Source organism: Psammomys obesus, unplaced genomic scaffold, assembly GCF_907164565.1.
Source record: "Psammomys obesus unplaced genomic scaffold, mPsaObe1.curated_primary_1811, whole genome shotgun sequence".
In the NCBI taxonomy this organism is placed as follows: domain Eukaryota; kingdom Metazoa; phylum Chordata; class Mammalia; order Rodentia; family Muridae; genus Psammomys; species Psammomys obesus.
This window is the reverse complement of record NW_026590062.1, coordinates 29,925,394-29,952,974: the sequence shown is the minus strand read 5'-3', so window position 1 is coordinate 29,952,974 and position 27,581 is coordinate 29,925,394. Positions and strand designations below refer to the sequence as shown.

Here is a 27,581-nt window from a genome sequence, read left to right as displayed (position 1 = left end):
AACTCCTCAGGCACCAGGCATGCAAGGTACACAGACATACATATAGGGAAAAGATTATACACTTAAAAATGAGTAAGTTAAAAAAAAATCCAAATTACAATTACTACTCTAGGTCAAAAGAACTGTGACTTTGAAAAAGTATTACATAATTTTATTGTTTCTATAGTCCAAAGACCAAACTTACTGTTTAAATTTTCATCTTAAGCTTAAAGCTCAGACTAAAGCTTTCTACCTTTCCACACTAATAAAGTTGGTCATGCAGAAGACCTGGGTTCAGGTAGCAGCACCCACAAGACAGTTCACAAGCATCTATAACCTCCATTTCAGGGTTTCAAACACCCTCTTCTGGCCTCTGCAGGAAACAGGCATGTAAGTGTATGGAGGCAGACAATCGTACACACAAAGTCTTTTTTTTTTTTTAACAATAGAAGGGAAAACAGACTTTTATAAGTCACTTTCCCTGTGACAAACATAGGATGATGCTTCCTCTTTTCCTCAACCCCTGGAATCAAGAAGGACTACAGAAGTAATGAGGTCGGGCTGACGTGCCTGAGCTATGGAGGAGGAGGTGGCCCTCCTCTGCTTCTAAGTTAGGCTCCTGATGGTCTCAGGAGCATCCTGGTTACCAAGATAATGTAAGATCTGGAGTCTCTGCAGCTTAGAGGACCCAGCCTTGCATAGGCTGCCACTGTCAGGATCTGCCTGGTGTTCAACAGGGCGCTCCTACTACACAGTTTGAATCATTCCTAACAGCTGGCAACAGCTGACAAAACAGGTCTCAAGAACACCAGTGAAATTTCCAAAATCTCTGAAGAGTTAACAGTTTGCTTGCATAACACTGTCGTATTTAAGTGAAGGTCATATGGCTTCTCAGTCATACTAGCTGAGGCTGCCTCATTCCATTTGTACCAGGAAACTCCGCCATCAATGTCAGTAACTGTGGCTTTCTAAGTACTAGTATTCCTGAACTGAAATCACATTCTGAAATGAAACCAGACCAGCACATTTTAAAAACCACCATCCTCATTTTCTCATTCTTTGAACTAGAGATAATGAACCTTCAAAAAAAAAAAAAAAATGGTAGCATTACACAGAATTAGATTACTGTGATTTTTATTCAATTTGAAATCCTGATTAAAATAATAGCAGTGAGACTGAAGCTTTATAAGTATTACAACATTGCTACATCACTGATATGGCTTTTACACTGATTGGATATAGAAAGAAAAAGGAACATTAGAATTAAGGCAGTAACAACATGTGCAAAGCAAGCACGACCCCTGACACAGTCCTCTATAAGAAGCTGCTCTGCTCAGATGGTGTCGGACACAGCTGCATGCAGGTCTCGTTGCTTGGAAGGAGAAGCTCTGAATAGCTTCATTCATTAAAGAAAAGAAAAACCCTTCTCACTGGCCCACAATGGCCAGAAGCAGCTTTCTGTAGTCTCCACTCGTATCACCTGCAATCATTGTGCTTAGGGTCTTCTGATACATCTGGGAGAACATCTGTTTTATCTGAACGAGGTCAATCTGTAAGAAATGACAGGACAGAAGAAAAAATCTGTTAAAAGAAAATGCATTTATTGTTTAATAATATGTAGTAATCAGAATGCGGGAAGGACAAACACCAAATGCCCAACATTCCAAAATTATTGTTCATACTAGTGCTGACGCCACCAGTGCTTTGGAAAACACTCAATAGATGTGATAGAGTGACATCTATTATTTCTCAAATACTAGTCATCTAAAACTATATGATAATTATCTGATAACAGGATAGCTTTATACAAAATTTATAATATAGTGAGTGTTGGTAAGGATGCCCCAAAATGGGAACACTTGTACATTCCTGGTGGGAATATAATATGGGTAGTTGTTATGGAAAACAGTATGGTGATTAAAAAAAAGGGGGGAGGGTATACAGAATTACAGTCTCATCCAGCAACTCCATTTCTTGCTGAATTCCCAAGTAAAGTAGCAGGGACTTGACGAGATTAGTGTATATCCTGCGCATAGCAGCATCATTCATAAAACACAGAGGCAGAAGCAAACCAAGTATGCAAAAACAAAGTCATACACAGATACAGAGGGTTGTTATTCAGCCCTAAAATGTAACTTTTGACACATGATGCAATCACAAGCTCTGTGAAGCCTAGACTGACTGAAGCCTAAGTCAACAATGCTGTATGACTCCAACCACACGGGGAACTCAGTGCCACCAACCCAGGACAAAGAGTCATGTGGCAACTGCTGGCTGTTGCAGGAGAGGGCAGAGGGTGACTTTCATGACTATGGATTTTCAGTTCTGCAAAATATAAAAAGTTCTATATGATGTAACAGCATACAACAATGTGACTGTATACTTAAAAATGGTTAAAATAGTAAATTTTATTATGTATATTTTATTACAATTTAAGAATACATGCTGTTTAGAGAATTTAAGTGTAAGACTAAGCACATATCAAGGTTTTAAAGATACCCAAATTTTAAGTGGTCATGCATGCCTTTAATCTTAGTGGTCAGGAGGTAAAGGCAGGAGGATCTCTGTAAGCTTGTCTACACAGTGAGTTTTAGGAAAGCCACAGCTATGTAGAGAGACCCTGTCTCAAACAAAGCCAATCAACCAAACAAAAAATCCAAATGTTTGCCTTTCTTAAGGAAAAAAAAAAAACCAAATCCTCCACCTTCTATATTATTATTTAATAATATACATTTTCAATTAAAAAATAAATAAGGCTGGGCGGTGGTGGTACACGCTTTTAATCCCAGCACTAAGGAGGCAGAGGCAGATCAGCCTGGTCTACACAGTGAGTTCCAGGACAGCCATGGCTGTTACCCAGAGAAACCCTGTCTCAAAACAAAACAAAACAAAAATAAAATAAACAAAAATATATCAACATATATGAAATAGAAACTGAATAATTTAAAGATTATTTTATAATTAACAAGGATGCTAATGTTGATATCCAAACAAATTAATCTACATAGGTATTTTTATTTTTTCTATGACAAAGTAAAGATTAAGCCAGGAACTGAAGCTTAGCTCAGGGACAGAGTAATTGCTTAGCATGCATAAGCATGAGCCTTGGTTTGATTTCCAGCACTGAAAAAAAAAAAAAAAAAAAAATCAACCAATTAATAAGCAAGCCAGACACAATGATGCATGTCTATAGTCCCAGGTACCGGGTAGCTGAGGTAATAATAAAGTAAAAATAAAAAATAAAATCCTGCAATCTCCCATAAACCCATATACTTCACAGGCCTTCTCTGGCAGGAAAGCTCTCATGTTGTTCTCACTGAGGGGTTCAAGTATGCTTTACTTCTGCAATCTCTGTACAGGGTTTCATGGGATCAAGAACAAAATCCCCCAGAAAATGTTGCTTTGACTCACCTCACTCCGAGTGACCACAATCCTCACCAGGGTGGAGTCATCTGTGCCAGCGCCTTTCATGGAATAGTAGAGCCGGTCAGCAAAGAAGGCAGGGCGGCTGAGGGCACACTGCACTGCAAGGCGGACAAGCTTTAGAGTGGAGCGCTGGCCTGAGCAGCCAGTCTACCCCTGTGGCTTCATGTACCACATAAGCCCGTTTTCTGTTTTTACACAGAAATCTGAAGTGTGTTGATAATGACTTTTTTCCTCAGCAGATAGCAATCTGTAATCAGCTAGGCAACTTTCAAGTCTAGAGAAGTCCCTCAAGCCAATAGATGTATTTCCTCTTCATAGCTGCACTGACGTAGATTCTTTACATTGTCCAGTATGAAAATCTCTAGCAAGTGTGCCCCAGATTATGTAATACCTTACTAAAAGAAATGATAAAAATCTGAATTCTTCACATGAAGAATTCTGGGCCAGCAGCACATGAGAATATTTGCAAAAGGCCGATAGCCTGCATTTGATCCCCCAAATCCACTTACAGGTGGAAGCCAAGAACTGCCTCCATGAAATGTCTTCTAGTCTCCACACGTGTGCCATGGCATGCATATGTACATAATATACATATCACATACACTCTCACACATGGTAAATAAAATTAAAAAAATATAAGAGTATCATTTAGGGCCTGAGGGATATGCCTCAGCAGTACTTATCTAGCATGCATAAGGGCCTAGGTTCAATTCCCAGCACCCCCCCCCCACAATCATTTGGCTGAGAAAAAGCTACAACTATAGTTTAAGAGAAAACAGATTTGAAAATAGCCATTTGGAACTCTGAGTCAATGGAAAATTACTTAGCAAAGAGAGTTTCTACAGATGGCAGAGGGTACACACTGTACATGATTACCACTGCGCACAGTTATTACAGTAACATTTACAGGCACTCCACGGCTAGTAACCAAGGTGTTAGCAATTCTCTCCTTACTCTTGTAATATCTCCGGACAGAATCTCCACACACTTAGGTGCGAGATCACCAGGAACACACTGAAGAGTCTCAGTGTGTTAAGTACTTTTATGGTGTGTTCTGAGGGTTCAGAACAATGCTCACTATGCTACATATGGAGATGCATCCATCTAATTTCAGCACTTAGGAGGTAGAGGCAGGTGGATCTTTGCGAATTCAAGGCCAACTAGATCTACACAGCAAAACCCCGTCTCAATAAATAAGTAAATTAATGAACTAAAAAAAGATGTTTTGTGGTAGTACTAGTAGTTCCTTAGGGCTTTCTCATTCATTAAAAGGAAGGACTATAATATACTGGGGACTTCTTGCAGCATTCAATGAAGATATACAAATAAAAGCCAAATCACCTCAAGCAAACAACCAATTGTTTTAGTCACGCCATCAACCATTCATAGGACCTTATATATAAGATATAGGATTCACTCAGTTTCTGCCTAGGCAGCTTCTAGGCAGACTATAGTAACTGTAATCATTCAACAAAAAGCAAAATAAGGCAGAGTGCCAGAGTGTCTTACAGATGGCCTTCAGACCACTTTCAACGTATCCAGAAAATTCTCGGCTTACGCTGCTGAGCAAATCTCGGTTAGCCATCTGCAAACAGAAAATTACAGAGTTAAGCATTTTCACATCTTAGGATAAACACCAAATCTTCAGAAGAGTTCATACCCTGGAATAGGCCTCCATGGTTGCTCTCAGTTGAGGGAAGCTCCTCGTGGCAAGAATCATGTTGAAGCAGGATTCATCTGTCCCTAGTCTCCCCTCACCAGCCTGATAGAGGCGCTGGGCGTCATCCTGAGCCATCTGGTGGTTTATACTCTGGTTCTCATCACGGTTTCCCTGCAAGAGAAAGGCAGAAACTAGAGGTGAAATCCTTTCCCCAATCTAGTCACTTTGGGCTACAGGGTAACTTATCAAATGTGAATTCATCAATTCTGCCATGTATGCCTTGATGCATCACATGTAGTTTTAGATTTTGGAATATACAGCCATGGTTTAATAATGTTGAAGTGAGGGATTTGAGTGCTAAATCACAGCTAAATTCTTTAACAAGGGAATATGAACTATAGCTTAAATGAAAAATGTGTAACTCTCTTTAGTTAGGATTTGAGATTAAAACACACTGTAGAGTCCCATTCCTATAAACCTGTAAAAGAGCAATCACTCTCATTATGTTAAGCTAGAGGGACACCAAAGACAAGATCTCTGCCCTTAAGGAATTTCACGCTAAGAAGGAACTATGTAAGATTTCAGATCCAAGTATACTATTAGTACACACATTTATTATGAGGGCTGGGAATATAGCTTAATGATAGACAGTGTGCCTTGCATGCATGAACCCCTAGATTCAATCCCAAGGACCAGAAACCAAACAAAACAAGAAAAAACAACAAAAAAACAACAACCTGAATTTATCATGAAGACTTGATAAAATGACATAGGAGGTTTTTGGAAGAGGGCAAGTCAGATGAGCACATCTGAGGAACAAAATGGAAAGATGCTTCTTAAAGCTAGAGAAGGCTCTTTTGAGGAGCATTTGGGGAAATTCCTTAAGAGCCCTTCCCCGTTTTGCACTGAACATCTACCTCTGTCTTCTCCTCTTTTTAAGACCCTAACTGACTCTTCTGCTTTGCAGTACAAGGCAGACTCAGCTCCCTCCAACATTTACTTCTTCTCATTTTTATGCTCCAGCCTTTGCATACTGTTCGACATCTATTATACATCTTGTATACTTCTTGTCACTCTTTCCTTGGCTCCTCAGACTCCTCTCCTCCACTTTGAGATCTCTTGAGATTCTGTCATGGTGTACACAGCGGGCAGCCAGTAACCCTGATGCTCAGTGTGTTGTCCTTTTGTATGTCTGTCAAATACATCAACCTCATCTTACTGTTTTTAATACTATTCCAAAGACCCTCCTGGAGTGTTTCTTGTCTGCTCTCTACATACCTGGGGAATAATGAGGAAGACGCCAACTACAGTTCTCTCCTGCACTCCCGCCTCTCCTCCTATGGCTCTGACACCCTTTAGCACTTCCACTGCAGGACCACACATTCACTGACAGGACCCTGTGACCCTGCCAAACTGATAGGAACTTTCACCTTCACCTTTGCCGCAGAGCCTCAGGCAGGTTCTGATTTCATGAAATCTAAATGAAGTTATTTTTTGATTTCTTATAAAAGTCAGATGTACAGAACTCACTTCTAGAACTATGAAGAGATCTGTCTACTGCATTCTGTGTTATTCCACAAAGACAACAATAATACAAGGAGCTAACCACTAATAATGTATACTCATTGGCAAGACATATAAACATATGTTCCCTCCACTAACATCCAGACATTTATACTGCACTCACCTGACACATGGACACGAGGAGACGTTCAAAATGTCCTGAGGTATCTGACCTAATGTCCTTCTCAAGGTCTCGTCCAAATTCTGACTGATAACATCTAACAATGTCTCGAATTTCTTGATTTGTTCTTGTGCACAAAATTTCTATCAATACACGTTCTTGAGTTCCTGCTCCCTATATGAAATGGAGAGAGGAGAAATATAGAAGCAAAGGAAGTTAATTAAGCTGTGTTTTAGATGACATAATTTTGTCTCATCTGTTACTGCAAATTCAGAACTAAGATTTGTGAGGCTTTATATATTAAAACAAAACTGAATCATAAAAAATAAGATAGAGTACCTGCATTGCTTTCCTCAAACTCCAGGCATCATAGTATGTAGAAGGCATGAACAGGGCAAGGATTAATTCTTCCATATTTCCACTCAACTCTGACTTGAGATCTTTAATTAAATCCTTTTTTAATGACACATAAAAAGTAAGTACAAAGGATTTCTGTATCTTATGTCACACAAATCATGTTTTAAAAATTGCGTTTATTTTATGTGTGTGGGTATTTTGCCCACATATGTTGGTTCACCACATGCTAGTTGAGGCCTACATATGTCTGTGCACCTCCAGTGCTAGTGGGGGCCAGAAGTGGGCACTATACTCCTGGAGCTGGAGTTACAAAGAGTAGTGAGCTACTATGTAGGTGCAGGAACAGAACCTGGGTCTTCGGAAGAGCAGCCAGTGTCCTTAACCATTGAGCTACCTCTTCAGCCCCTCACTTGAATCTTTTAAGGAAAATATGGAAAATTGAAATGGCACTGGTACTATGAGAGTCAAAATTTCAAATTTGAATGTGATTTATACAGCAATGAGTAAATCTATTATTAAATTCAGTGGTGAATTTATTGTGCCTACAAACACTTAAGCCTTTGCTGTAGTTCTTCTATTGTACCACATACAAAGCCAGAAGGTATGGCTAGAAAAAGAATAATTCAAAGTAACAAAATGAGGGCTGGTGAGATACTGAGTGGGTAAAAGATATTTGCCAATGAATTTAACCCCTGGAGCCCACTTGGTGGAAGGAGAGAACTGACTCCTGATCTCTATACATGTATGATGGCATGTGCACACCCATACACATACACACCCATCAGCATAAAAATAAATAAATGAATATAAAAATAGAAAATGATAAGCAGATACTTACTTAGTATAAGAAACTATTTTGGGCTCTATAAAGAAGTAGAAATCACTATCATCTTGATCTTATTGAGAAGATAAACATCTAAAAAGATGTAAAGCAAACTGTACTCCAGCATTGTGGTGGTCTGAACGAGAATGGTCCCACAGGCTCACATATTTGACTGCTTTGTCCTGTGTTAGAACTATTTGGGAAGGACTGATAGGTATGGCTTTGAAAGAAAAGCTCTGTCACTGGAGATGTAGGCTCTGAAGTTTCAAAAGTCTACATCAGGCCCAGTTTTGCTTTCTTTCTGCCTTCAACTTTCAGATAAGCTGTGAGCTCTCAGACCATGCCTAGCACCATGCCTGCCTACCAGCTGCCATGTTCCCTGCCATTATGGTCACAGACTAGCCCTCTGAAACTATAAGTCCCAATAAATTCTTTCTTTCATACGTAGGTCATAGTGTCTCTTCACAGCAAAAGGAAACTAACTATACAAGCACCAAATAAGTAACCCAGAAACAAAATCCAGGAGACATTTAAAGTGAACTAGGAAGGTCAAGAAAGCTTTTAGTTCACACCTTAAAGAATATAGGAAAATGAACAGGCAAAGGGGAAGGAGAAAGTTACTTAAGATAAGATGGACCACAAACCAAGAACAGAGAGAGAGGGGCTTCTCAACAGTGCAATCATCTATAATCCTTTTGTTTTTGAAGCAGAGTGTCACTGTGTGGGCCAGGTTGGCTCTGAGCTCCCTGTCTTAGCCACTTGTACTGAACACTTTGTATGAACCACTACACTCACACTTGCTCTTTACAAGAAGGAAGTCTGGGTTTTGTGTCACATAATTAATCTTAAAACTAAAGAAATATGCCAAGTGTGGTGGCGCACCCCCTTGATCCCAATACTTGGGAGGCAGAGACAGGTGGATAACTGAGTTCAAGGCTAGCTTGGTCTACAAAGTGAGTTCCTGGACAGTCAAGGATACCCAGAGAAAAGAAACCCTGTCTCGAAAAAACAAACAAACAAACAAACAAACAAACAAAAACAAAACCCAAAACAAACAAACAAAAAGGCTCAGTAAGCATCTGGTTAGTTTTTTTGCCAACTTGATACATGCCGAGAGTTATGTGAAAAGAGAAACCTCAATTGAAACAGTGCCTCTGTCACACTGTCCTATAAGGCAAGTTTGGTGGGCATTTTCTTGATTCCTCATCTAATGATGAATGTGGGTGGTGCCACCCCTGGGCAGGTGGTCCTGGGGTGTATAAGAGAGCAAACTGTCAAGCTGTGAGGAAAGCCAGGAAGCAGCATTCCGCCATGGTTTGTACTTCAGTTCCAGCCCTGCCTTCCCTGAGACCCACATGGTAGAAGGAGAGAACCCATCCCTGTAATACTTACACATGTGCAATGTGACATGTGCATGTCCATCCATCTATCCATAGCCAAACACACAGGAATTAAACACACACACACACACACACACACACTGGCAAGGAGGCTCAGTGCATACCCATAACACAAAATAAAATTTAGTAATAATAATAATAATAAAGAAAATTATATCTAAACTGGGCAGAGGAAAACAAGCTAAGCTGGACAGGTTGATAGACCACTCGCTCATTCTGAAGAAATGAAGAGGCTGCAGCAGAAGATACTAGGGAAGTTTAGGATGCTACGTAAATAAAAAAGAAATGCTAGCCTCCCCATTATATCTGAAGAACAATGGCAATTTTTTTCCCCATATATTTTGCTGCATTTGGTCACTGATTCAACAAATATTTATTAAGGAACCACTCATTGCTGGACCATAAAAAAGATGACCGTGGTTCTTGCAAGGGAAGCACACAGGTTTTGAGAGCTGGCAGTGACACCGGCAATAGATTTTTATTTTATTTTATTTATTTGTTTGTTTGTTTGTTTATTTATTTATTTATTTGAGTAAGGGTTTCTCTATGTAGCCTTGGCTCCTCTGGACTCACTTTATAGAACAGGTTGGCCTCAAACTCACAGAGATCTGCCTGTCTCTCTCTCCCTGGGATTAAAGGCATGTACCAGTGCCCCTGGCTTTTTAATAGTACAGATTTTTAGAAAGCTCTGTGGGACCAGAGTGGAAGGACCAACCAAATTCTGTCCCAAGTAATGAGAGACACACAGAAGCTGATATTTAAAGGCAGATCTTGAAGAAGTTGTATACCATGCAGAAAGAGAGTAGATATAATAACCCAGGCACACAGCATCTGCTCACACAGACCTATAAAAGACCAGTTACAGATAATTATACTATAAGACACTTTCAGAGGGAAGAACAGAGTAGAAGATGACCATTGGCTGAGAAGAAACAGGGACTATGTAAGCAGATCATGATGGGGGTCATAGCTACTGTTTCCTGAACAATATCACATACAAGATGCAGCATGAGGAGAGGTGAGGGACTTCTCTCAAGTAAAGAAGGTTTTGAAGAAATCCTAATCCTGGAGTCTGTGAAGTCCATTTATCTATCCTTTCTCCCACAGTATTAGTAAAAATATAGTGTCTAATATGACATGAATGCAGATCTTGTGGACCCTGCTGTTCTCACTAAAAGGCAAAAAACATACCTTGCCATACATGGTCTTAAAAGCTGCTTTAATTTGTTGCCTCTGGTCATTGGAACGGCTGGACACAACATCCACAATTGCTTGCTCGTCTGTGCCTGGAAGAGCCATGGACATTTACATAAGGTAGGAACCAAATAACACTGAGGTGCAAGCTGACACAGAAATTCATTTATGACACAACTTCACTTTCCTTATAGTTGTAAAAAAGACAATCCATTTTCCTTACCAAACCCCTTCATTGCTTTGCGGAGAATTTCTGCATCTCTCATAGCATCAAAGTTGGAAGCTGGTCGGATTGTTCCTTGGGTGCCCTGAGTCATAGCAGCAGGCTGATAACAGAAGGTGTAAATTCAAGGATTTTGCTTGGACAATAAGGCAACTTGAAGACTTCACCCAGTTATATGAGCAAGGATATGAGCATTTATTGCCAGGCCTCATTATGAACAGACGGATCTAGCCTTGCTTCCAAACATGCTTGTCTCCTCTTTAACAGATAGCCACACATCCAACTTCCATGAAGCACTAGTCAAACTTGTGAAATTAAAGTCACAACCTTCTTATGCCTTAGCTTCCTGTTTGACAGAAAAGGGAGGATAAGAGATTGACCCCCAAACAATGAGAGCTTAATGAGAGGGTGGAGGGGAGGGAAAGTGCGGTTGAGATGTAATATATGAGAGAAAAAAAATAGTATTAATGAAGCAGGCATGACTGCCCAAGTGAATTTCACACTAGCAATATAATGTGGACAATCTTTTTACATTTCCTAGATGGGACCTACTTATTTGCCAAGACATGAAATAAACATTTCACATAATAATAAGTACAAAATGGAAGTGAGTAGGCACAATATTCTTCACGTTATATCAAACAAGACAGAAAGGCTGGAGTTGAGCTTAGTGGTATCATACTAGCGAGTGTGAGGCCAGCGTTCCATCCCCAGTGCCATAAAAGGAAGAGAAGCAGGAGGAGGAGGAAACAAATCAGAATCAGTGGAGAATATGTTGCAAGCATAAATTTACATGGCAATAAAAATATGACTTGGTAAATATCATAGCAATAAGCAATTTTACACAATAATTATATTAAAATTAGAGGACAAAGGTATGCAGAGAGCCAAGATATTTATGTAGTTTGCAACATAAGTGTAGAAACTTATCAGGCCCCATCCTGAACTAGTACTGGAATAAGCCAACAGTAAGTGTCTTCAGACATGATGTGCTGGGGAAACTCGTTTCTGTTGGACTCCTGCCAAAACAGCCTGACTGGAATTGAAACATGAGGAAAGATCAGACATATCCAAACTGAGAAATACTTGTAGCACTCTTCAAAGTGTCAAGGTCATAAACCAAAGAAACTGAAGAACTTTGAAGTTAACGAGGACTCCAGGACGCAAGAGACACAACAATAATTCAGTGTTTTACCCTGGCTTTCATCCTGAGCCAGAAGGAGGACAATATTGGGACATTCAGTAAAAATTGAACAAGATTTGAAGGTTAGGAAATAGTCCACAATAATGCTGTTTTCTGATTTTTGATCATTACATTGTGCTTCTTTGGGAAGATAACATTTGGACAGTTTAGGAATTCTTTGTAGTATTACTGCAATTTTGTTTATGACTTCAAAATTAAAAGTTTAAAATACAGTGTTGCAAATCAACTCATTTGTTTGTCTGTGGTTCTAAGGATTAACTACGGTGACGCATATGCCAGGCAAGTGCATTTCTACTGAACTGTATCTCAGGAACCAAATGCTCTCATAAAATGCTCAGGTCAGGGCTTAAAATGGATGGGATGAAGACAACACTCATGACAGTTTTTTTTGTTGTTGTTGTTTGTTTTTTTTTTGTTGTTGTTGTTTTTTGTTTTAGGTATAATATGTTTTGGGTTTTAAAAAAAGATTAATTTCCTGTTATATACACTGGTATTTTAACTGCATGTATATCTGCATGAAGGTGACAAATCCCCTGTATCTGGAGTTACAGACACTTTTTGAGCTGTCATGTGGTTGCTGGGAATTGAACCCACATCTTCTAGAAGAGCAGCCAGTGCTCCCAACTGCTCAATCATCTCTCCAGCCCAATGTAATATGTTTTATTTAACTTCTTATCTCCAAATTATCATTTAAACATGTAATCAAATAATTCCAAATTATAAAATGATCCCTACCACTTAAGAGGTAAAGGCAGGAAGATCTCTTGTGAGTTCAAGGCCAGTCTGATGTTCTAGTCTATGAGTTCTAGTCTAGCTAGGGCTACATAGTGACATACTATCTCAAAAAACTAAAATTTAAATTCAAATTAAAGAAGAAGAAGAAAAAAAGCCTGGAGAGAAGGCTCAATGGTCAAGAGAATCGTCGCTCTTTCAGAGGTGCCAGGTTCAGTTTCCAGAATACACAGCCACCTGTAACTCCAGTTCTAGGGGTCTGATGCCCTCTTCTGTCCTGTGCAGGCACCGGGCATGTACATAGCACCCATACATACCTGCAGGCAAAACACTCACTTATGTCAAATAAAATCAATAAATCCAGAAAAAAAAGAAAATAACCCAACATTGGTTGGGGGACAAAAAATAAAAGAGAAGGGGACATGAGCAGCTTAGCATTAGACAGAACAAGAATCCTTTCTCTGCCAGTGCTGGGAACAGAGTCCAGGCCCTGAGCACGACAGGGAGCATGCTTCCATGAAGCAGCACTCTAGCCCCTAGGAAATGTTTTCATTGTTAGTAATTCATCTCATTTATATATATTATTATCCTAATATTTTGTTTTGCCAAAAAGGCTTAGCAGTTGCTCCCTACTAATGTCTAAGCCAGAAATGCAAGCAGAGATGAGACAAAATTTCCATAGTGGCTTCAAGGAAAAATAAAAATTATTCTACTTGTAACAAATACTGTAGTATAAAAGGCTTTTTTGTTTGTTTGTTTGTTTGTTTGGTTGGTTTGGTTTGATTTTTCCAGACAGGTTTTCTCTGTGTAGCCTTGGCTGTCCTAAACTCACTTTGGAGACCAGGCTGGCCTCGAACTCTCAGGGATCTTCCTGCCTCTGCCTCCCTGGAGTGCTGGGATTATGGATGTGTGCCACCACACCTGGCCTAAAAAGTTTTTTTTTTTTTTCAACATATTGCTCATGTATAAACCTCTACCAGGAACTAGAAAGAGTACCATGAGACTGGAAATGAGAACCTTCAAGGGTTAGGAGTTGAAATGACAATGGAACAAAGTAGATGGAACAGTTCGGGATAGGAAACAGTGGCGGGGCTAGTGACAGGATTGAAAAAAAAAGTCAAAAGTGTGTAAAGTGTGTGTGTTGTTATTCTGTAACAACAAAATCCCTTAATGAATCAAGAGACTTGAATAATGAGGCCTTAAAGGAGGGGGTTAGGAGAAGAAGACGATAACAGAATATATTTGGTATTGAAAACAGAAGAGAGGGTTATACGGGAGAAGGTAAGGGATCACCAAGAGAGGGACAGTGGAAGGAGTGGGAGGTAAGGCAGTGGAGGAAGGGAAGCAAAACGATACACACATATACATGTACATGTATATATATATGTCTGTGTGTTTATGCTGTTTATAAAGATTATAATAAAGTCTATCACTCACACGCTAATTTAAAAAATTAATAATTAAGAGGCTAGCAAGTGAACTGGCTGTAAAGGTGCTTGCTGCTAAGCTTGATAACCTGAGTTCATTTCTGGGACCCACATTGTAAAAGGAGAGAACCAATTTCTGCAAGATCTCCTCTGATCTCCACATATACCCTGGCAGCTGTGTTCACACATGTGCATGCACACATGAACACATACATGAACATACACAGGAACGCACACATGCATGCTTAAAGTACAATCAAAATTCTCTTTCATAATTAAAGTAATTACAGATTTATAAAAGAAGTAATTTTAAAAAGTGTTAAAAGCAATTTGCCATAGTTTTAGAGGACTGTATGGCTCTGCCAGTCAGAAGAAGTATGACCCAGTCTCACCCTAGTCTTTCTCTAGCTGTGTTGTCCTAGACAAATTTCTCAAACTTCTCTGCATCTCAAATTCCTTAAATCCCCAATGTGAACAAAACCCAACAAGACCACTGAGAAGTCCCTTTCCCAAGTTCTATAGTCCTTCTCCTACCCTGACTGAAGGCATGCTTGAAAATGTTAGGCCTTCATTAGTATATAACACAGAAATAATTTTTAAAAGTCAAGATAAAGGTAAGGATCCAAGATTAGCAATTTTGTTCTTATAACTTATGTAGGACATAAAAGAACAGAGAAATTAATAAAATAGTATGAAGAAGGGAAACTAGAGAGAGAGAGGTAGGGCGAGGATTTCAAATATGGGAAACCTCAGAGGGCTATTAAGAAATCAGTTCCACAGACTTAACTAGCTACCATGTTTATAAGTTCTGCCAAGCACTGAGGGGAAACAAAAATACAACCCTAGTAAGAGATAACACTAGAAACCTTTAATCCCCCAAGTGCTTAAGAGGCAGGGGATCAATTTAAGTTTAGCCATGCCTGTCTGGACTACAGAGTGAGTTCCAGGAACAAATGCTGGCATTTATAAAGGACCTAGGGATTAGTGAACACTGGCAGACCTTACTCACATCACTGATATAATCCAAAGAAACAGGAGAAAAAGCAGGATAGGAAGAAAAGGATTCTGTATTGATCTGAAAGAAGAGTGGAAAGTTATAAAGGGCAAAACAGAAAACAAACCCACTCTTCCTAAGTCTGAAATATGCCCTCCCCCCGACCCAAGTTCATAGCTATAATTACTACTAAGGGCAGAGAAGCTACAAAAGGTGCGGTGGGCATGTATGTATTCTATAGGATAGAGAAAGAGCATTACCACCTGTGAGAAGGATGGAGGCTGCTCTTACCAAATATATCAAATACTACTTAAAACAGATGGGCCAAAGACCACAGGGTCCATCAAAAGCAAAGTTTACATCTCCCTTAATGTGGTGGGTAATTTCCTCTGCCTCACAAAGGAGTGGCACCCTTCCTCCTATGAGTTCCATAAATTTAAAGGGTGGAAGTAAAAACTTAAGGAGACAGAAGCAAAAGTACCTGGCTAGGGTAAGGAGCCTGTCCTCCAGGGTACTGAGACGGCATCTGCCCCCCTGGAAAGCCACCTGTATGTTAAACAACAAAAGTAGGCCAGAGCAAACCATTATATTAAATACAGAAGCATGACAGCATCTATGCTATGCTATACTCACTGCGATAAGCAACATTTTAAGGTACAGAACAATGGTTTTCAGTATAACATTTTTTAGTTTTGTTCACATATTGTTTTTTGTTTACATTTGCGTTCCCAAATCTTTCCTTGTGCTTCTCACAGCAACCACTCTCTGTTTTCATTTCCTATACATTACTTCCTTTTGTTCTGCCTCCACCTCATGCCTCTAAACCTCATCCTCAGGCTTGGTAACTCACACCGTCAATCCCAGACACCTGGCTGCCTCTGAGAGCTTTTATGACTTCGATGCACTTTTCTTACCTGCAGAATAGGGATAATAATGATACCTCATGTGATTTTTTAAAAATAAACATCTTGGCTGGGTGTGGCCAAGTTCACACCTTTACTCTCAGCATTCTGGAGGAAGAGGCAGGTAGATCTCTGTGAGTTTGATATCAGACCATTCTAAGTGTTACAGGAAAGCCTGGGTTACAGAGTGAAACAGGCAAACAGACAAATGTCTTCTCAATCCCACAATATTCACTAAAATAATCTTTTATTATTCTTTTAAACATTTTTTAATGTAACTTAATTTTTTAACTTCATGTTCTGTGAATGAGTGTTTTGATTACATGTATGCCTATGTACCACATGGGTGTCTGTTGCAACATAGGCCAGAATAGGGTATCAGATCCCCTAAAACTGAGCTACCATGTGGGTACTAGGAATTGAACTTGGGTCCTCTTGGAGATCAGTCAGTGCTCCTAATCCACTAAGCCATCTCTTCAGCCCCAGGATAATCAGTTTTGTTTTTTGTTGTTGTTGTTTTGTTTTTATGGAGAACTTTTTAAAAAATTTATTTACCTTTATGTTATGTACATTGGTATTTTGCCCACATGTATGTCTAAGTGTCAGATCTTAGAGTTAGAGGGCTGTGAGCTGCCATGTGGATGCTGGGATTTGAACCCTGGTCCTCTGGAAGAGCAGTTAGTTCCCTTAACCTCTGAGCCATCTCCAGCCCCGCCATGATAACCTTTTAAATACTGATTTATTAAATGAAAAATCAGCTTGAGTCACATATATCTTTTAATAAGATCCTAACAAATATTATATATATATATATATATATATATATATATATATTTTTTTTTTTTTATACAGGGTTTCTCTGTGTAGCCTTGGCTGTCCTGGACTCACTTGGTAAACCAGGCTGACCTCAAACTTACAGAGATCCACTTGCCTCTGCCTCTCCACTGTTGGGATTAAAGTTGTGTGCCACTGCGCCCAGTCAAATATTATATCTTTAATAGACTTATGTAGAGGCCAGATGTGTAGGATCCCGTGGAACCACTGGGCCTATACAAGAACAGTTTATGCTGTCAACTACTGACCCATCTATTGAGCTCCTTCCCACCTTAAAAACAAAATGAAAAAACCCCTTGAACTAGACTCAATTCTGATTCCACCTGGAATAGCTGTCAGGACACAGTCCTGGGGGTGGTTCCTTTAAAAACTGGTTTTTGGCTTTAGGACAGAATAGTTAATAGAAAAAAAAAAATTATTCCTCATCTCCCATTTACTGATGGTGATCTCACATCAAATTGATACCTCATGATACCATATACTTAACATTATTTACAGAATTATATAAACATTCCCTGAAGACTATCTCACATATAATCTAAGTTTGCTTGACAATTGAAAAGCTTGCAAAATCATAACACAGTTTCTCTCTGCAGAGTTGGAACCTACCTGGTACAGGAACCTGGGCTGGTCCACCACCATAAGACTGTGCAGGGGGCTGTGGGTAGCCAGAAAAGCCTGCTCCACTAGGTGGGGCCCCAAAGCCTTGACCTGGAGAAATTAGGAAAAACATTTCACTAAGCCATACTGAAGAGCCATGATTGTTAACTCACATTTGTAATCTCAACACTTGGGAGGCTGAGCCTAGAGGATTGCCTAGTAAGCTCCAAGCCAGCCTGGGATACAGACTGAGACCTTATCTCAAAAAAAAAAAAAAAAAAAAAAAAAACCCAAAACAAACAAACAACAAAACCCAACTCTTACTATGCAGAAAAACTATAAGAAAAGTATCTATTGATACTAGTGGAAAATACATGCCAGTAATGCTGGAACAGTCATCCCATATGCATGTATTCAACTTGTCCTCAACTCACAGTGAACTGGAATTACGTTCCAGGATCAGTGAGATGGCTCAGTAGGTAAAAGCACTCACTGCCAAACCTGACTACCTGAATCAACCTCAGAACCCACATAGTAGAACTGATTGTGTCCTATGCAAATGTACCATGTATACACACTCTCTCACACACAGACATATACACAATAACAAACACATAAACATTTTCTGTTTGTTTTTCTTTTTTTCCTTCTTTCTTACTTTCTCTTTTTTGGTTTTTGAGACAGGGTTTCTCTGTGTAGCCTTGGCTGTCCTAAATTCACTTTGTAGACCAGGCTGGCCTCAAACTCACAGAGATAAGCCTACCTCCCCCTCCCTGTGCTGCTTTCACAGGTGTGTGCCACCATACCCAGCTCATAAAATTTTTTAAATTGAGTTTTGAAAGTTTCAGTACAAGCTGGGCCTGGTGGCACATCTTTAATCTGAGTAGTTGGGAGCCTGAGGCATGCAGATCTCTGAGTCTGAGATGAGCCTGGTCTTAGCAGTCACTCCTAAGACAGTCAGGCTACACAGAGAAACCTCACCTTGAAAAACTGAAGTTTTAACACATTTAGCTTCTTTAGTAACTTACAAAACAAATCACTATGGTGAGTTAAAACACATTTTTTAAAAAATTTAGATTTGCTCCTTTTGTTTTATGTGTGAGTGTTTTGCTTACATGTATGTATGTGTGCCACATACGTGCTCGGTGCTTCAGGAGTCAGAAGAGAGCAGTATATCCCTGGGAATGTAATTATGGATGTTGGTAAACCACCATCTGTGGATGCTGGCATGGAACCTAGGCCCTTTACAAGAGCAGCAAGTACTCTTAACTGCTCAGCCACCTCTCCAGCCCCTATGGTTTTTTTTCTTAAATCTTTGAATTAAGTGGTCCTAAAACCAAAAGGTAACATGTCATTCAAATTAAAGTTTATGTATTTTTTTAAAGATTTATTTATTTTATGTGTATGAGTATTTTGTGTGTATATCAATGCACCACATTCATGCAATGGCCTAAAGGCCAAAAGAGGCTTATCAGAGTCTTTGGAAATAGAGGAGTAGAGAAGTCTGATCTGTCATGTGGGTGCCAGGAACCTAAGTCAGGTTCTCTGGAAGAGCAGTTGCTGCTCTTATCCACTAAACCAGCTCTTCAGCCCAGTAGTTCTCAACCTGTGGGTCATGACCCCTTTGGCAAACCTCTGTTTCACAAAATATTTACATTACGATCCATAAAGTAGCAAAATTACAGTTATGAAGTAGCAACAAAAATAATTTTATGGTTGGAGTCACCACAACATAAGGAACCGTGTTAAAAGATTGCAGCACTAGGAAGGTTGAGAAGCACTGCTCCAGCCCCTCTCAATCAATTAAGATTACTGATAATCAAGTGGGCTATCAATTACTACAATTCCCAATCACAGGAAAGTATTTTAGTCTTCCATCTCTGCTAACTTCTGAGAATCTTTTAGCTATCCATGGCTAATTAAAAGTAACTGTGAACTCTCACAATACAAGAAATAACTAAGAAGGTAAGGGAGGGACAAAAAAAGAACACTTCAACTAATCTCAAGTCACTACAGCTCTCATGACTCGCATAACTTACCTCCAGGATAGGCTGGAGCTGCCCCTGGATTGAGGGTGCCAGAATAGCCCCCAGGGGCTGGATATCCTCCAGGTGTAGGATAGCCCCCAGCTCCCGGGTAGCCGCTACTTGGTGCTGGTGGGTAAGCACCTCCTCCCATTGGTGGAAAGCCACTAGGATAAGGATACTGACCAGCAGTGGGGAAAGATGACTCCTGACCTGCAGGCTGGAAAAATCAGAGACATGTGCAAGTGAACAGAGTCACAGAAACATGTGACCCAGATAAAAAGAACAAAGAGTGCTATTCGGTTATCTTTTTTCTCCCCACTTAAAAACAACAACTTATCCTGTTGTTTATTTCTGGTATCCTATATTAACTTTATCAATCCTATTCCACTTTGTTAGGATTTTTATCAGAACTCAATTAAATTTAATTCTATGTAAGGTGGGCAAGAGCAGTCCATGTCTCTATAGGAATCAAACCAACTGTTGAGTTCTCTCTCCCTCCCCTTTTCTCCTTCTTTCTCTGCATAGCTTCACTATATGGTCCAGGTTCCTCTCGAACTTCTACTCTCCTTGCCTCCACCCCTGAATGCTATAATAATAGGCATGTGACTATAACATGCCTATTAAAGATCCTCCCCTCCATCCTAGAGGGGAATCAACAGTGAACCAGAGCCTGGGAACCCAAAACACTACACATAACAAGACCTCCTTCTACTGCACCCTACTCTGCACTCTATGGCTGACCTCCTGGAGACTTGAAAGCAACAATACATTTTTATTTATTGTGTTACATCACAGAAATGTTAGGTAGGGTTGTCTATTTCAACAATCAGACTGACTGAAATGATTGCCACAGTCCAGCTTAATCCACAAGGACTTAGGAACACATTCCCAATTCTCTTTTAAATATATGAGAAAGCTATATATAGCCATGGACACTTGAGTTCACGACCCCTGCTCTAGGGCACAGACTACTTCAATATAATAACTGTGTGAAAGATAGGAGTGATTTTAGTATTTTGATAGCAATACTTACAGGGTATCCGGGAAAAGGCGGGTAGCCTGTGGGGGGGTAGCCTGGGTAGGACATTCTGCAACAACAACAACAAAACGTCCTTCGTAATTTCTTCTACATTTTAAGGCCTTTGAAGGTATACATATCCATATACACGGTATTATGGTGGGCATTAGCATGTGAATAATGGGGCAGAGAGATGGTTCAATGGATTGAGGGCACTTGCTTTGAAATCTGATAACCTGAGTTCAATTCCTGGAATCTACCTGGTAGAAGGGAAGAACTGGCTCCTGTATGTTGTCCTTTGACCTTTGCACACTTGGTTAAAACACACAAAAATAATGTGAATATTAAGGGTGTATGCAAAGCTTATAAAATGCTTCATTTTACCATCTGTACCATACAACCTGTATGGCCTGCAAATGCAGCCTGTGAACTCAATCTACAGCATCATGTAAAAAAGCCAGATGTGGTGGTACACCATTGTAATCCCAGAACTGGAGCAATGGAGACATGCACATCCTCAGAGTTCATTCAGAACTTGGGAGACTGAGACATGTACATCCTCAGGGCTCACCACCAACCAACCTGGCCTCAGACCTCTATGAGAAACTGTAATGACATCCAAGGCTGACCTATGGCATTACTACTAAAGAATAAATCAATGACTAAAGGTGAAAGCAATGTTCTACAATGTGCTGAACACAGACTAGCAAGAAAGTAGAACACTGCCAAATACAAGGAGAATGGTAGGATGTAACTGTGATGAATGATCATACAATAAAATAAGAGATTGAGTGAGGTGAAGGACCAGAGGGTAGGGGGAAGTCAGGTTACCACTTGACTTATGGGTAAAGCCATGTAAAGGTCAGGTATGGGTAACTTGCATGAAGCCCTGGGTTTTATGCCCAGCACCATGAGGAAAACAAAAGGCTAAAGTTAGGAGGCCTGGTGTGGAATTACATACTCACACTACCAGACCACATACCTCCCTTACCTGTGCAGAGTCACTACTTAAATGACCCAATATTGTAGTGTAGGATGTAACCCAATAGTGTCTACCCATCTGTTGGAATGACTCTCCTATTCTTCCTTCATTTCCACTTCCAAGGCATGTCCTCGCAGCAGGTCTCACTCAACACAACGCTGCCTTGCTAAGATTACTTTCCATTATAGTCTTGCTTATACTATCTCAGCTTTTCATTTGCCCGGACATCATCATTAGCTGCCCTTTCCATAAACTGCTTTTAAGACCCCAAATCCACAATAACTTACTGCTGAAATATCAAATAAAAACTTAGTGTCAGGGTTGCAGAGGTATGTGTACTTAGCCCACACTGTCCTAGCTCAGACCCTAGTAGAATCAGGGTAAAAAAAAAAAAAAAAATCACTGGTCAAACATTCCAGTCCCCTTAGTACTGGCTCAAATTTATAGTCAATAAATATTTCTCTCTTTAAAAAAAAAAATTGTTTCTACGTGTAAGTGTGTATATCACATGATTGCCATGAGCAAGAGTGCCAGATCCCCTAGTCCTAGAGATGATTAAGGGCAGTTGTGAGCTGCCATGTGGGTGCTGATCCCAGGACCTCTGGAAGGACAGCAAGCAGTCTAACTACTGAGCCTTCTCTTCAGCCCCAACACCTATCCCTAGTGCGAAATCTCTACGACTGCAATCATTCTTGTGCATCATCCCTTCTTTTAACTCACACTTACTGACCTGGCCCTTAAGCCTGTGATCATGCATGCTTTTTTGCTTTAGTTCATGTCTTTTCTCCTTTATTTAAAGAATACAGTGAACAAAAAGTGGGATTCTCAGTCTGTATACATGTAAACCACCTGAGAATTCAGCGAGGAATGCACGGATTCAGTAGTTCTGGGATGGAAATGCTGCCCTCCGCCCTTTTTTTTTTTTTTTTTTTTTTTTTTTTTTGAGGCAGGGTTTTACACTGTAGCCCAGGTAGGCTGGAACTTACTATAAAGACAAGACTGGCCTTGGATTTGAATTAACCTACTGCCTTAGCCTGCTGAGCTTACAAGTGTGTGCAATGGTAGGCTTGTGGAGATCAGAGGGCAAGCTGAGGGAGAAGGCTTTCTCCTTGCATTATGTGGGTTCTGGGGATCAAATTCCAGTTGACAGGTGTGGGAGCAAACACACTGTGTTGGCTATTTATCAACTTGACACAAGCTATAGTCATCTAAGGACCTCAACTGAGAAAAAGGCCCTCATCAGACTGGTCTATAGGCAAACCTGTAGGGCACTTTCTTGATTGATAATTGATGTGGAGGGCCCACAGCACACAGGGTCATTCCTGGGCGGGTGGTACTCTGTTGTTCAAGAAAGCAAACTGAGCAAGCTAGGTGGAACACGACAGCACAGCAAGCAGTGTTTCTCAGTAGTCTCTACTTCAGTTCCTGCTCTGACGTCCCTCATAATGGACTGCTGGACGTGCAAGATGACATAAACCATTCCCCTCCAAGTCACTTTTGATCATGTCTTTATCACAGCAGTAGAAACTGAACTAGGACATACCTTTAGTCCCCGAGCCATCTTACCAACCCAAGAGTCTTTATTTCTAACAAAATCTCCAGGTTAATATTGATTATACTTTGGTACCAGGGTATTTATGCATTTCTGGATCCATTTTCTAGTCTGATACATTTAAAATGTATGTTTTGGCATTTCTCCCCAATGTAGACATAGTGATTTCTTTTTCTTTTACCTCAAGATGTGCATACACAAAGGGCCTGATTCAGTGCCTCAGGATGAAGAGAGAACAAATCCAACTCAATTCAAGTCTTGTGAAAGGTCACTCTAGCCTAGGTAGCCTAGATGCTGATAAAATATTCAGAAAGCAGAAACTGCCTTTTGAGTGCCCAATATGAGAGGGTGTGATAATAACTGTGTTACTGCACTTATGATATTACTATAGGAAAGAAGCTATAGTTGAGAATATGCAATACCAAAGTTTATAAGTTATTAAGACAGACCAAGCCTGGGGGAATGGCTCAGTCTGTTGCCTGCGTGCCATAAATTACGAGAAGCTGAGTTCCAAGCTCCATGTAAGAAGCTCAAGCCTGTAACCCGAATGCTAGGGGAGGACGAGCTGGCCAGTCTAACCAACCAGCGAGAGTACTGGATTCAACAACAGGCACTGACTCCAAAAAGATGGTGGAGAACAAGAGAAGAACACCTGATGTCAGCTTCTGGCCTCCACGTGTGCACACACACTGTCATGCTCATATATACAGAAACAGGAACACACCTATGTGCCCTGCTACACAAAGAAAATTATTAAGAAAAATGATTCCATCTAGTCTCAGTTACTTGGAAGCCAAAGACCTGTGCATAAAAAGAGAAAAAGGGTAAATCTTTCCTTATTTTCTTTTCCTCTGTTCTTAATTGCCATCAGAAGTAAGGGCAAGTCTGCAGCTTCTAAAGGACAGTCAGAGTACCAAATGAAAGAAGTCAGGATCATAAGGGGAAAATCTGGAAGAAACTTGTGAAATAATGTTTAGGGTCACAAAAAGTTACAGGACCAAAGACTACACTAGCTATTTAAAGCTTTAAGATTTAAGAAACTCTCCTTCATTAGGAAAATATTTTCTTTTGTTTTTTTTTGTATGTGTGAAGTATGCATAAATATGTGCAAATGTGTTCAAATGTGTGCATACATGTGCATGTAATGTGTAGACCAGAGACTAATGTTGGGAGTCTTCTTGATCATTCTCCATTCTGTTTACTGAGGCAGGGACTCCCACTGAACCCAGAGCCATTGGATTCAGCTAGTCCCTCTAAGTCAGACTGCTCTGTCTCTGTCTCCCATAAGCAGGGATTATAGGAGGGCTGCCACATCACCTGGCTTTTCACTTGGGTTCTGGGGATCAAACTTCAGCCCTCACATTTGCAGGTAAGGTGTTTCATTTCCCATTAGTCACATCCCTAGTCCCCCAGGAAGAACTATCTGGACTTTAAAAAAAAAAAGTTAAAAGATTGATACTGTAACTCAGAAGGGAGGAAAGAACGGAGGAGGAAGAAAAGGCAGTGAGGGGGAAGAAGAGAGGAAAAAAGGAGGGAGAGGAAAGGAGGGAGAGTTAGAGTGATTGGAGCTCATGTGCACCACTGGAGAGAGAGAGAGCTGACAGAGGAGATGACTCGGTGTGTAAAGCACTTACTACGGAAGCTTGAAGATCTGAGTTCAGATTCCTAGAAGCTGGAAAAGTAGTTCAGTCTCTAATTCCAGCCCCCTTATGGTGAAGTGGGAGTTTGAGAGAGAAGAATCACAAAAGTTTCCAGGCTGGCCTGGTGGAGTACAGGACAGGAAACAAGTGACCCACACCCAAAATTTTCCTCTGACCTCCATATATATGCCACACATTGTGGCATATTCACCCTGACCCACAAACTTGTGGGTCATACATACACACATGTATGTACACACACAGATAAAAGAATGAATCACTCCAATGACAAGTTCTATTTCTACATTTTTAGTTTCCACGTTAAATCTTACCTTTAAGGGCCTAGAGGACTTATACCAAGATTTTCAAAACAAAACAAACAAACAAACAAAAAAGAACAAAGACTATCTAGGTATTAGCATATAAAAACAACTTCAGTGTATTTGGAAGAATATTAAGTACTAGAGTGAACTTCCATTTCCATGTCATTGAAATACCTTCACAAATGCATATTTATGTACTAAGCTATCCATTATAGTGTCATCTGTAATATAAAATGTTGTTAAAAAATAATGTAAACATCAGAGACATGTGAAACACATTATGAATATTCCTAAAATAAAGTGGAAGCATAAACTATATGCCTCCTAAAAATGCGGTAGCTTAAAAAAAAAATCTGTATAAAAAAACATCTACCACACATGTTAAGTGAAAAAAGCATGGTGGAAAATTGCATAGGTAACCGTACAGGTAAAGAAATTCACCCATTTTCTTCTATATGTAGACAATCTCCCTGAAAGGACACAGGGAGGCAGAAAAGGGTGGCAGCCTCCTTGACAGAGTGCTGGGAGTCGACGTAAATAACGACAAAGCAGCTTGCTTTTCATTGCCTTTTTAGCCCCTGTAAACACTGTTCATGTGACCATTTCAAAAGATAGACTTTAGAAGTTTTTGTGAAAAACTAAACAAACTACAGGGTGACTCAACAAAATACTCAACTCTTAAGTAGCAGGACTCTATTGAGTGAACCGAAGCTTTTGTTTTTCCCCTTAACACTCTATATTACAAACAACGTTTAGAAAACTTGGAAAATTCATTCTTGGTTCTCCAGTCCACCTCCACCCTGTGAGTCAGCTAGTAAAAGGGTGGGTCTCTCTGTGTGAGTCTCTCAACCGGCAAGAGGCCTAGTAACACAAGAAGCTTTGGGCTGGGTGGGGGTGGGAAGTAGCGACAAACAGGGAGAAGAAACAGGAAGTGTGACTTAGGTAGTCAAGAACATTAACAGTTTTCCAAAAAACACCTCTAGGTTCCTGAAGGGACATTTAAAGCAGTAACAGGGAAAGAAGGGCAGGTAGCCCTCTACTCAATCATGAGTACTAGAAGGTGACTTAAGTTTGCAGGGCAAACTATTTATTCCACCTGCTTCTAATGTTTTCCTTGCCTAAGTGATGGCTCATTCTATGAGTACTGTAATTGGGACAGATTACCTCGGATGGCTCGCTATCACCTGGCAGTAATTAGGGACTGTAATGGGCAGTAAGATATCACGTGTCTTTCACTTACCCCCCCTTCGTAGCCATCCCCCTTTGCACCTCGATTTCCTTGGGCTGTTACCGTGACGTCTGGTGCGGGTCAAGGACTAAGAATGAAATCTAGAATGTTACTTCCTAGAATAGTTCCCAAGAATTGTAAGCCCGAGCTTACATATCAGGCTTGTGAATTCTGTTCTAGGTGTTATTTAGCATAGCACACATCCCCCAAGTTCTCCAGACCCGGCTTTCTGTGCTGTTCTTACTCGGTCTCCTAGGAAGCGCTTCACCGGGGCCACCCTCCGGCCTCAAGCCCTTCATCTGCGGCCCACCTGACCGAGAGCGGTGTGTGCTGCTCCCTGGCATCCCCACTCTGCCAAGCCTAAAAGAGGACCAACCTACAGGCCTTCTCGGCCCTCCCGCATGAGGGGCAACCCTGCCCAAGCCACTCCAGCGCCGGAAACCACCCAGAGGCCCACCCTGTTGGAGCACGCGCACGCGAGGCTACAGCGTTCCGGCTCGAGGGCCTGTTCGGACACTGGAAACCAGCTGACTGACCGGCGGGAGACTAGCAAGGGGAGGGGGTGCGAGTTCTCACCTGAACCGGGGAGCAGCGTCACACCCCAGCCCGCTTGCCCGCAATATGGAGCCAGGGAGAGCCGGAGGGCGTGGCGCCTGGGCGGTGCGAGGATGCTGACTGCCCGGACCGCCCCCAAGTTCGGGCGGGACCCGCTCCCCTCAAGTGGCTCAGCTGGTTTTACCAAGTATCCTGATCTCCGCGAGTGTACTCCCCGTGGAGCTACGATACCGAGGAAGCTGCAGTTTTTTGGGCTCGCCGGCGCGAGTGGGCGGAGCGGAGTGTCTCCGAGGGACGGTGAGACCCAGGCCCTCAGGGTATCCTGAGATCCGAGGGCGAGTTTGCCTCCTGTTATAGGAAATTCTGGGTAGACGGAACTAAGCAGAAGAGTTGGTTCAAGGTTCTACTAGTTCATTAGTGCGTTAAACTCATCCTAGAACTAAATATTTGAGGCAGTTGAATGAACCTATCAATCTATATCACTGGGTTTGCTGGTCAGACAAGGTTGGCTGACCAGTGAGCTCCCGGGATTCACGTTGTCTGCATCCTCCATATGACCGAGCTCTCTCTCCTTCATGACTTTCACTTTCACAACAAAAACATATTTGGGTATGCAGGCCTGAGCACAATTTGTAGCAATTGGTTCCGTACTACCGTGTGGTTTCCAGGATGAAATTCAGGTCATAAGGCTTTGGGTTAACACTCAGGTCAGGCGTGGAGGCAAGTGCCTTCACATCTCGGCATAACCCAATTCCACCACACAAAGTCCTTTTTAAAAATGTGTATTTGTTTAAGATGTATGCATTTGTGTGGACAC

At 40.9% G+C, this 27,581-nt stretch overlaps 1 protein-coding gene across 3 annotated transcripts; it reads right to left on the bottom strand.

Moving 5' to 3' along the window:
• Window positions 1-1,096: 1,096 nt before the first annotated feature.
• Window positions 1,097-26,846, bottom strand: Anxa7 (annexin A7). 3 transcript variants are annotated; one of them, XM_055606086.1, is made up of 14 exons: window positions 26,786-26,846; window positions 20,500-20,554; window positions 19,479-19,683; window positions 17,449-17,550; window positions 15,585-15,649; window positions 15,119-15,184; window positions 10,747-10,849; window positions 10,521-10,615; window positions 7,089-7,202; window positions 6,753-6,923; window positions 5,066-5,236; window positions 4,915-4,990; window positions 3,391-3,503; window positions 1,097-1,529 (listed from the first exon to the last, which is right to left on the bottom strand). In XM_055606086.1, exons 2-14 carry the CDS (start codon window positions 20,551-20,553, stop codon window positions 1,407-1,409), a joined length of 1,458 nt encoding a protein of 485 aa, XP_055462061.1. In that variant the 5' UTR covers window position 20,554; window positions 26,786-26,846; the 3' UTR covers window positions 1,097-1,406. The 3 variants fall into 3 exon arrangements, with proteins under 3 accessions (XP_055462061.1, XP_055462063.1, XP_055462062.1); XM_055606088.1 differs by lacking the exon at window positions 7,089-7,202; XM_055606087.1 differs by lacking the exon at window positions 15,119-15,184.
• Between the last annotated feature and the right edge of the window lie 735 nt (window positions 26,847-27,581).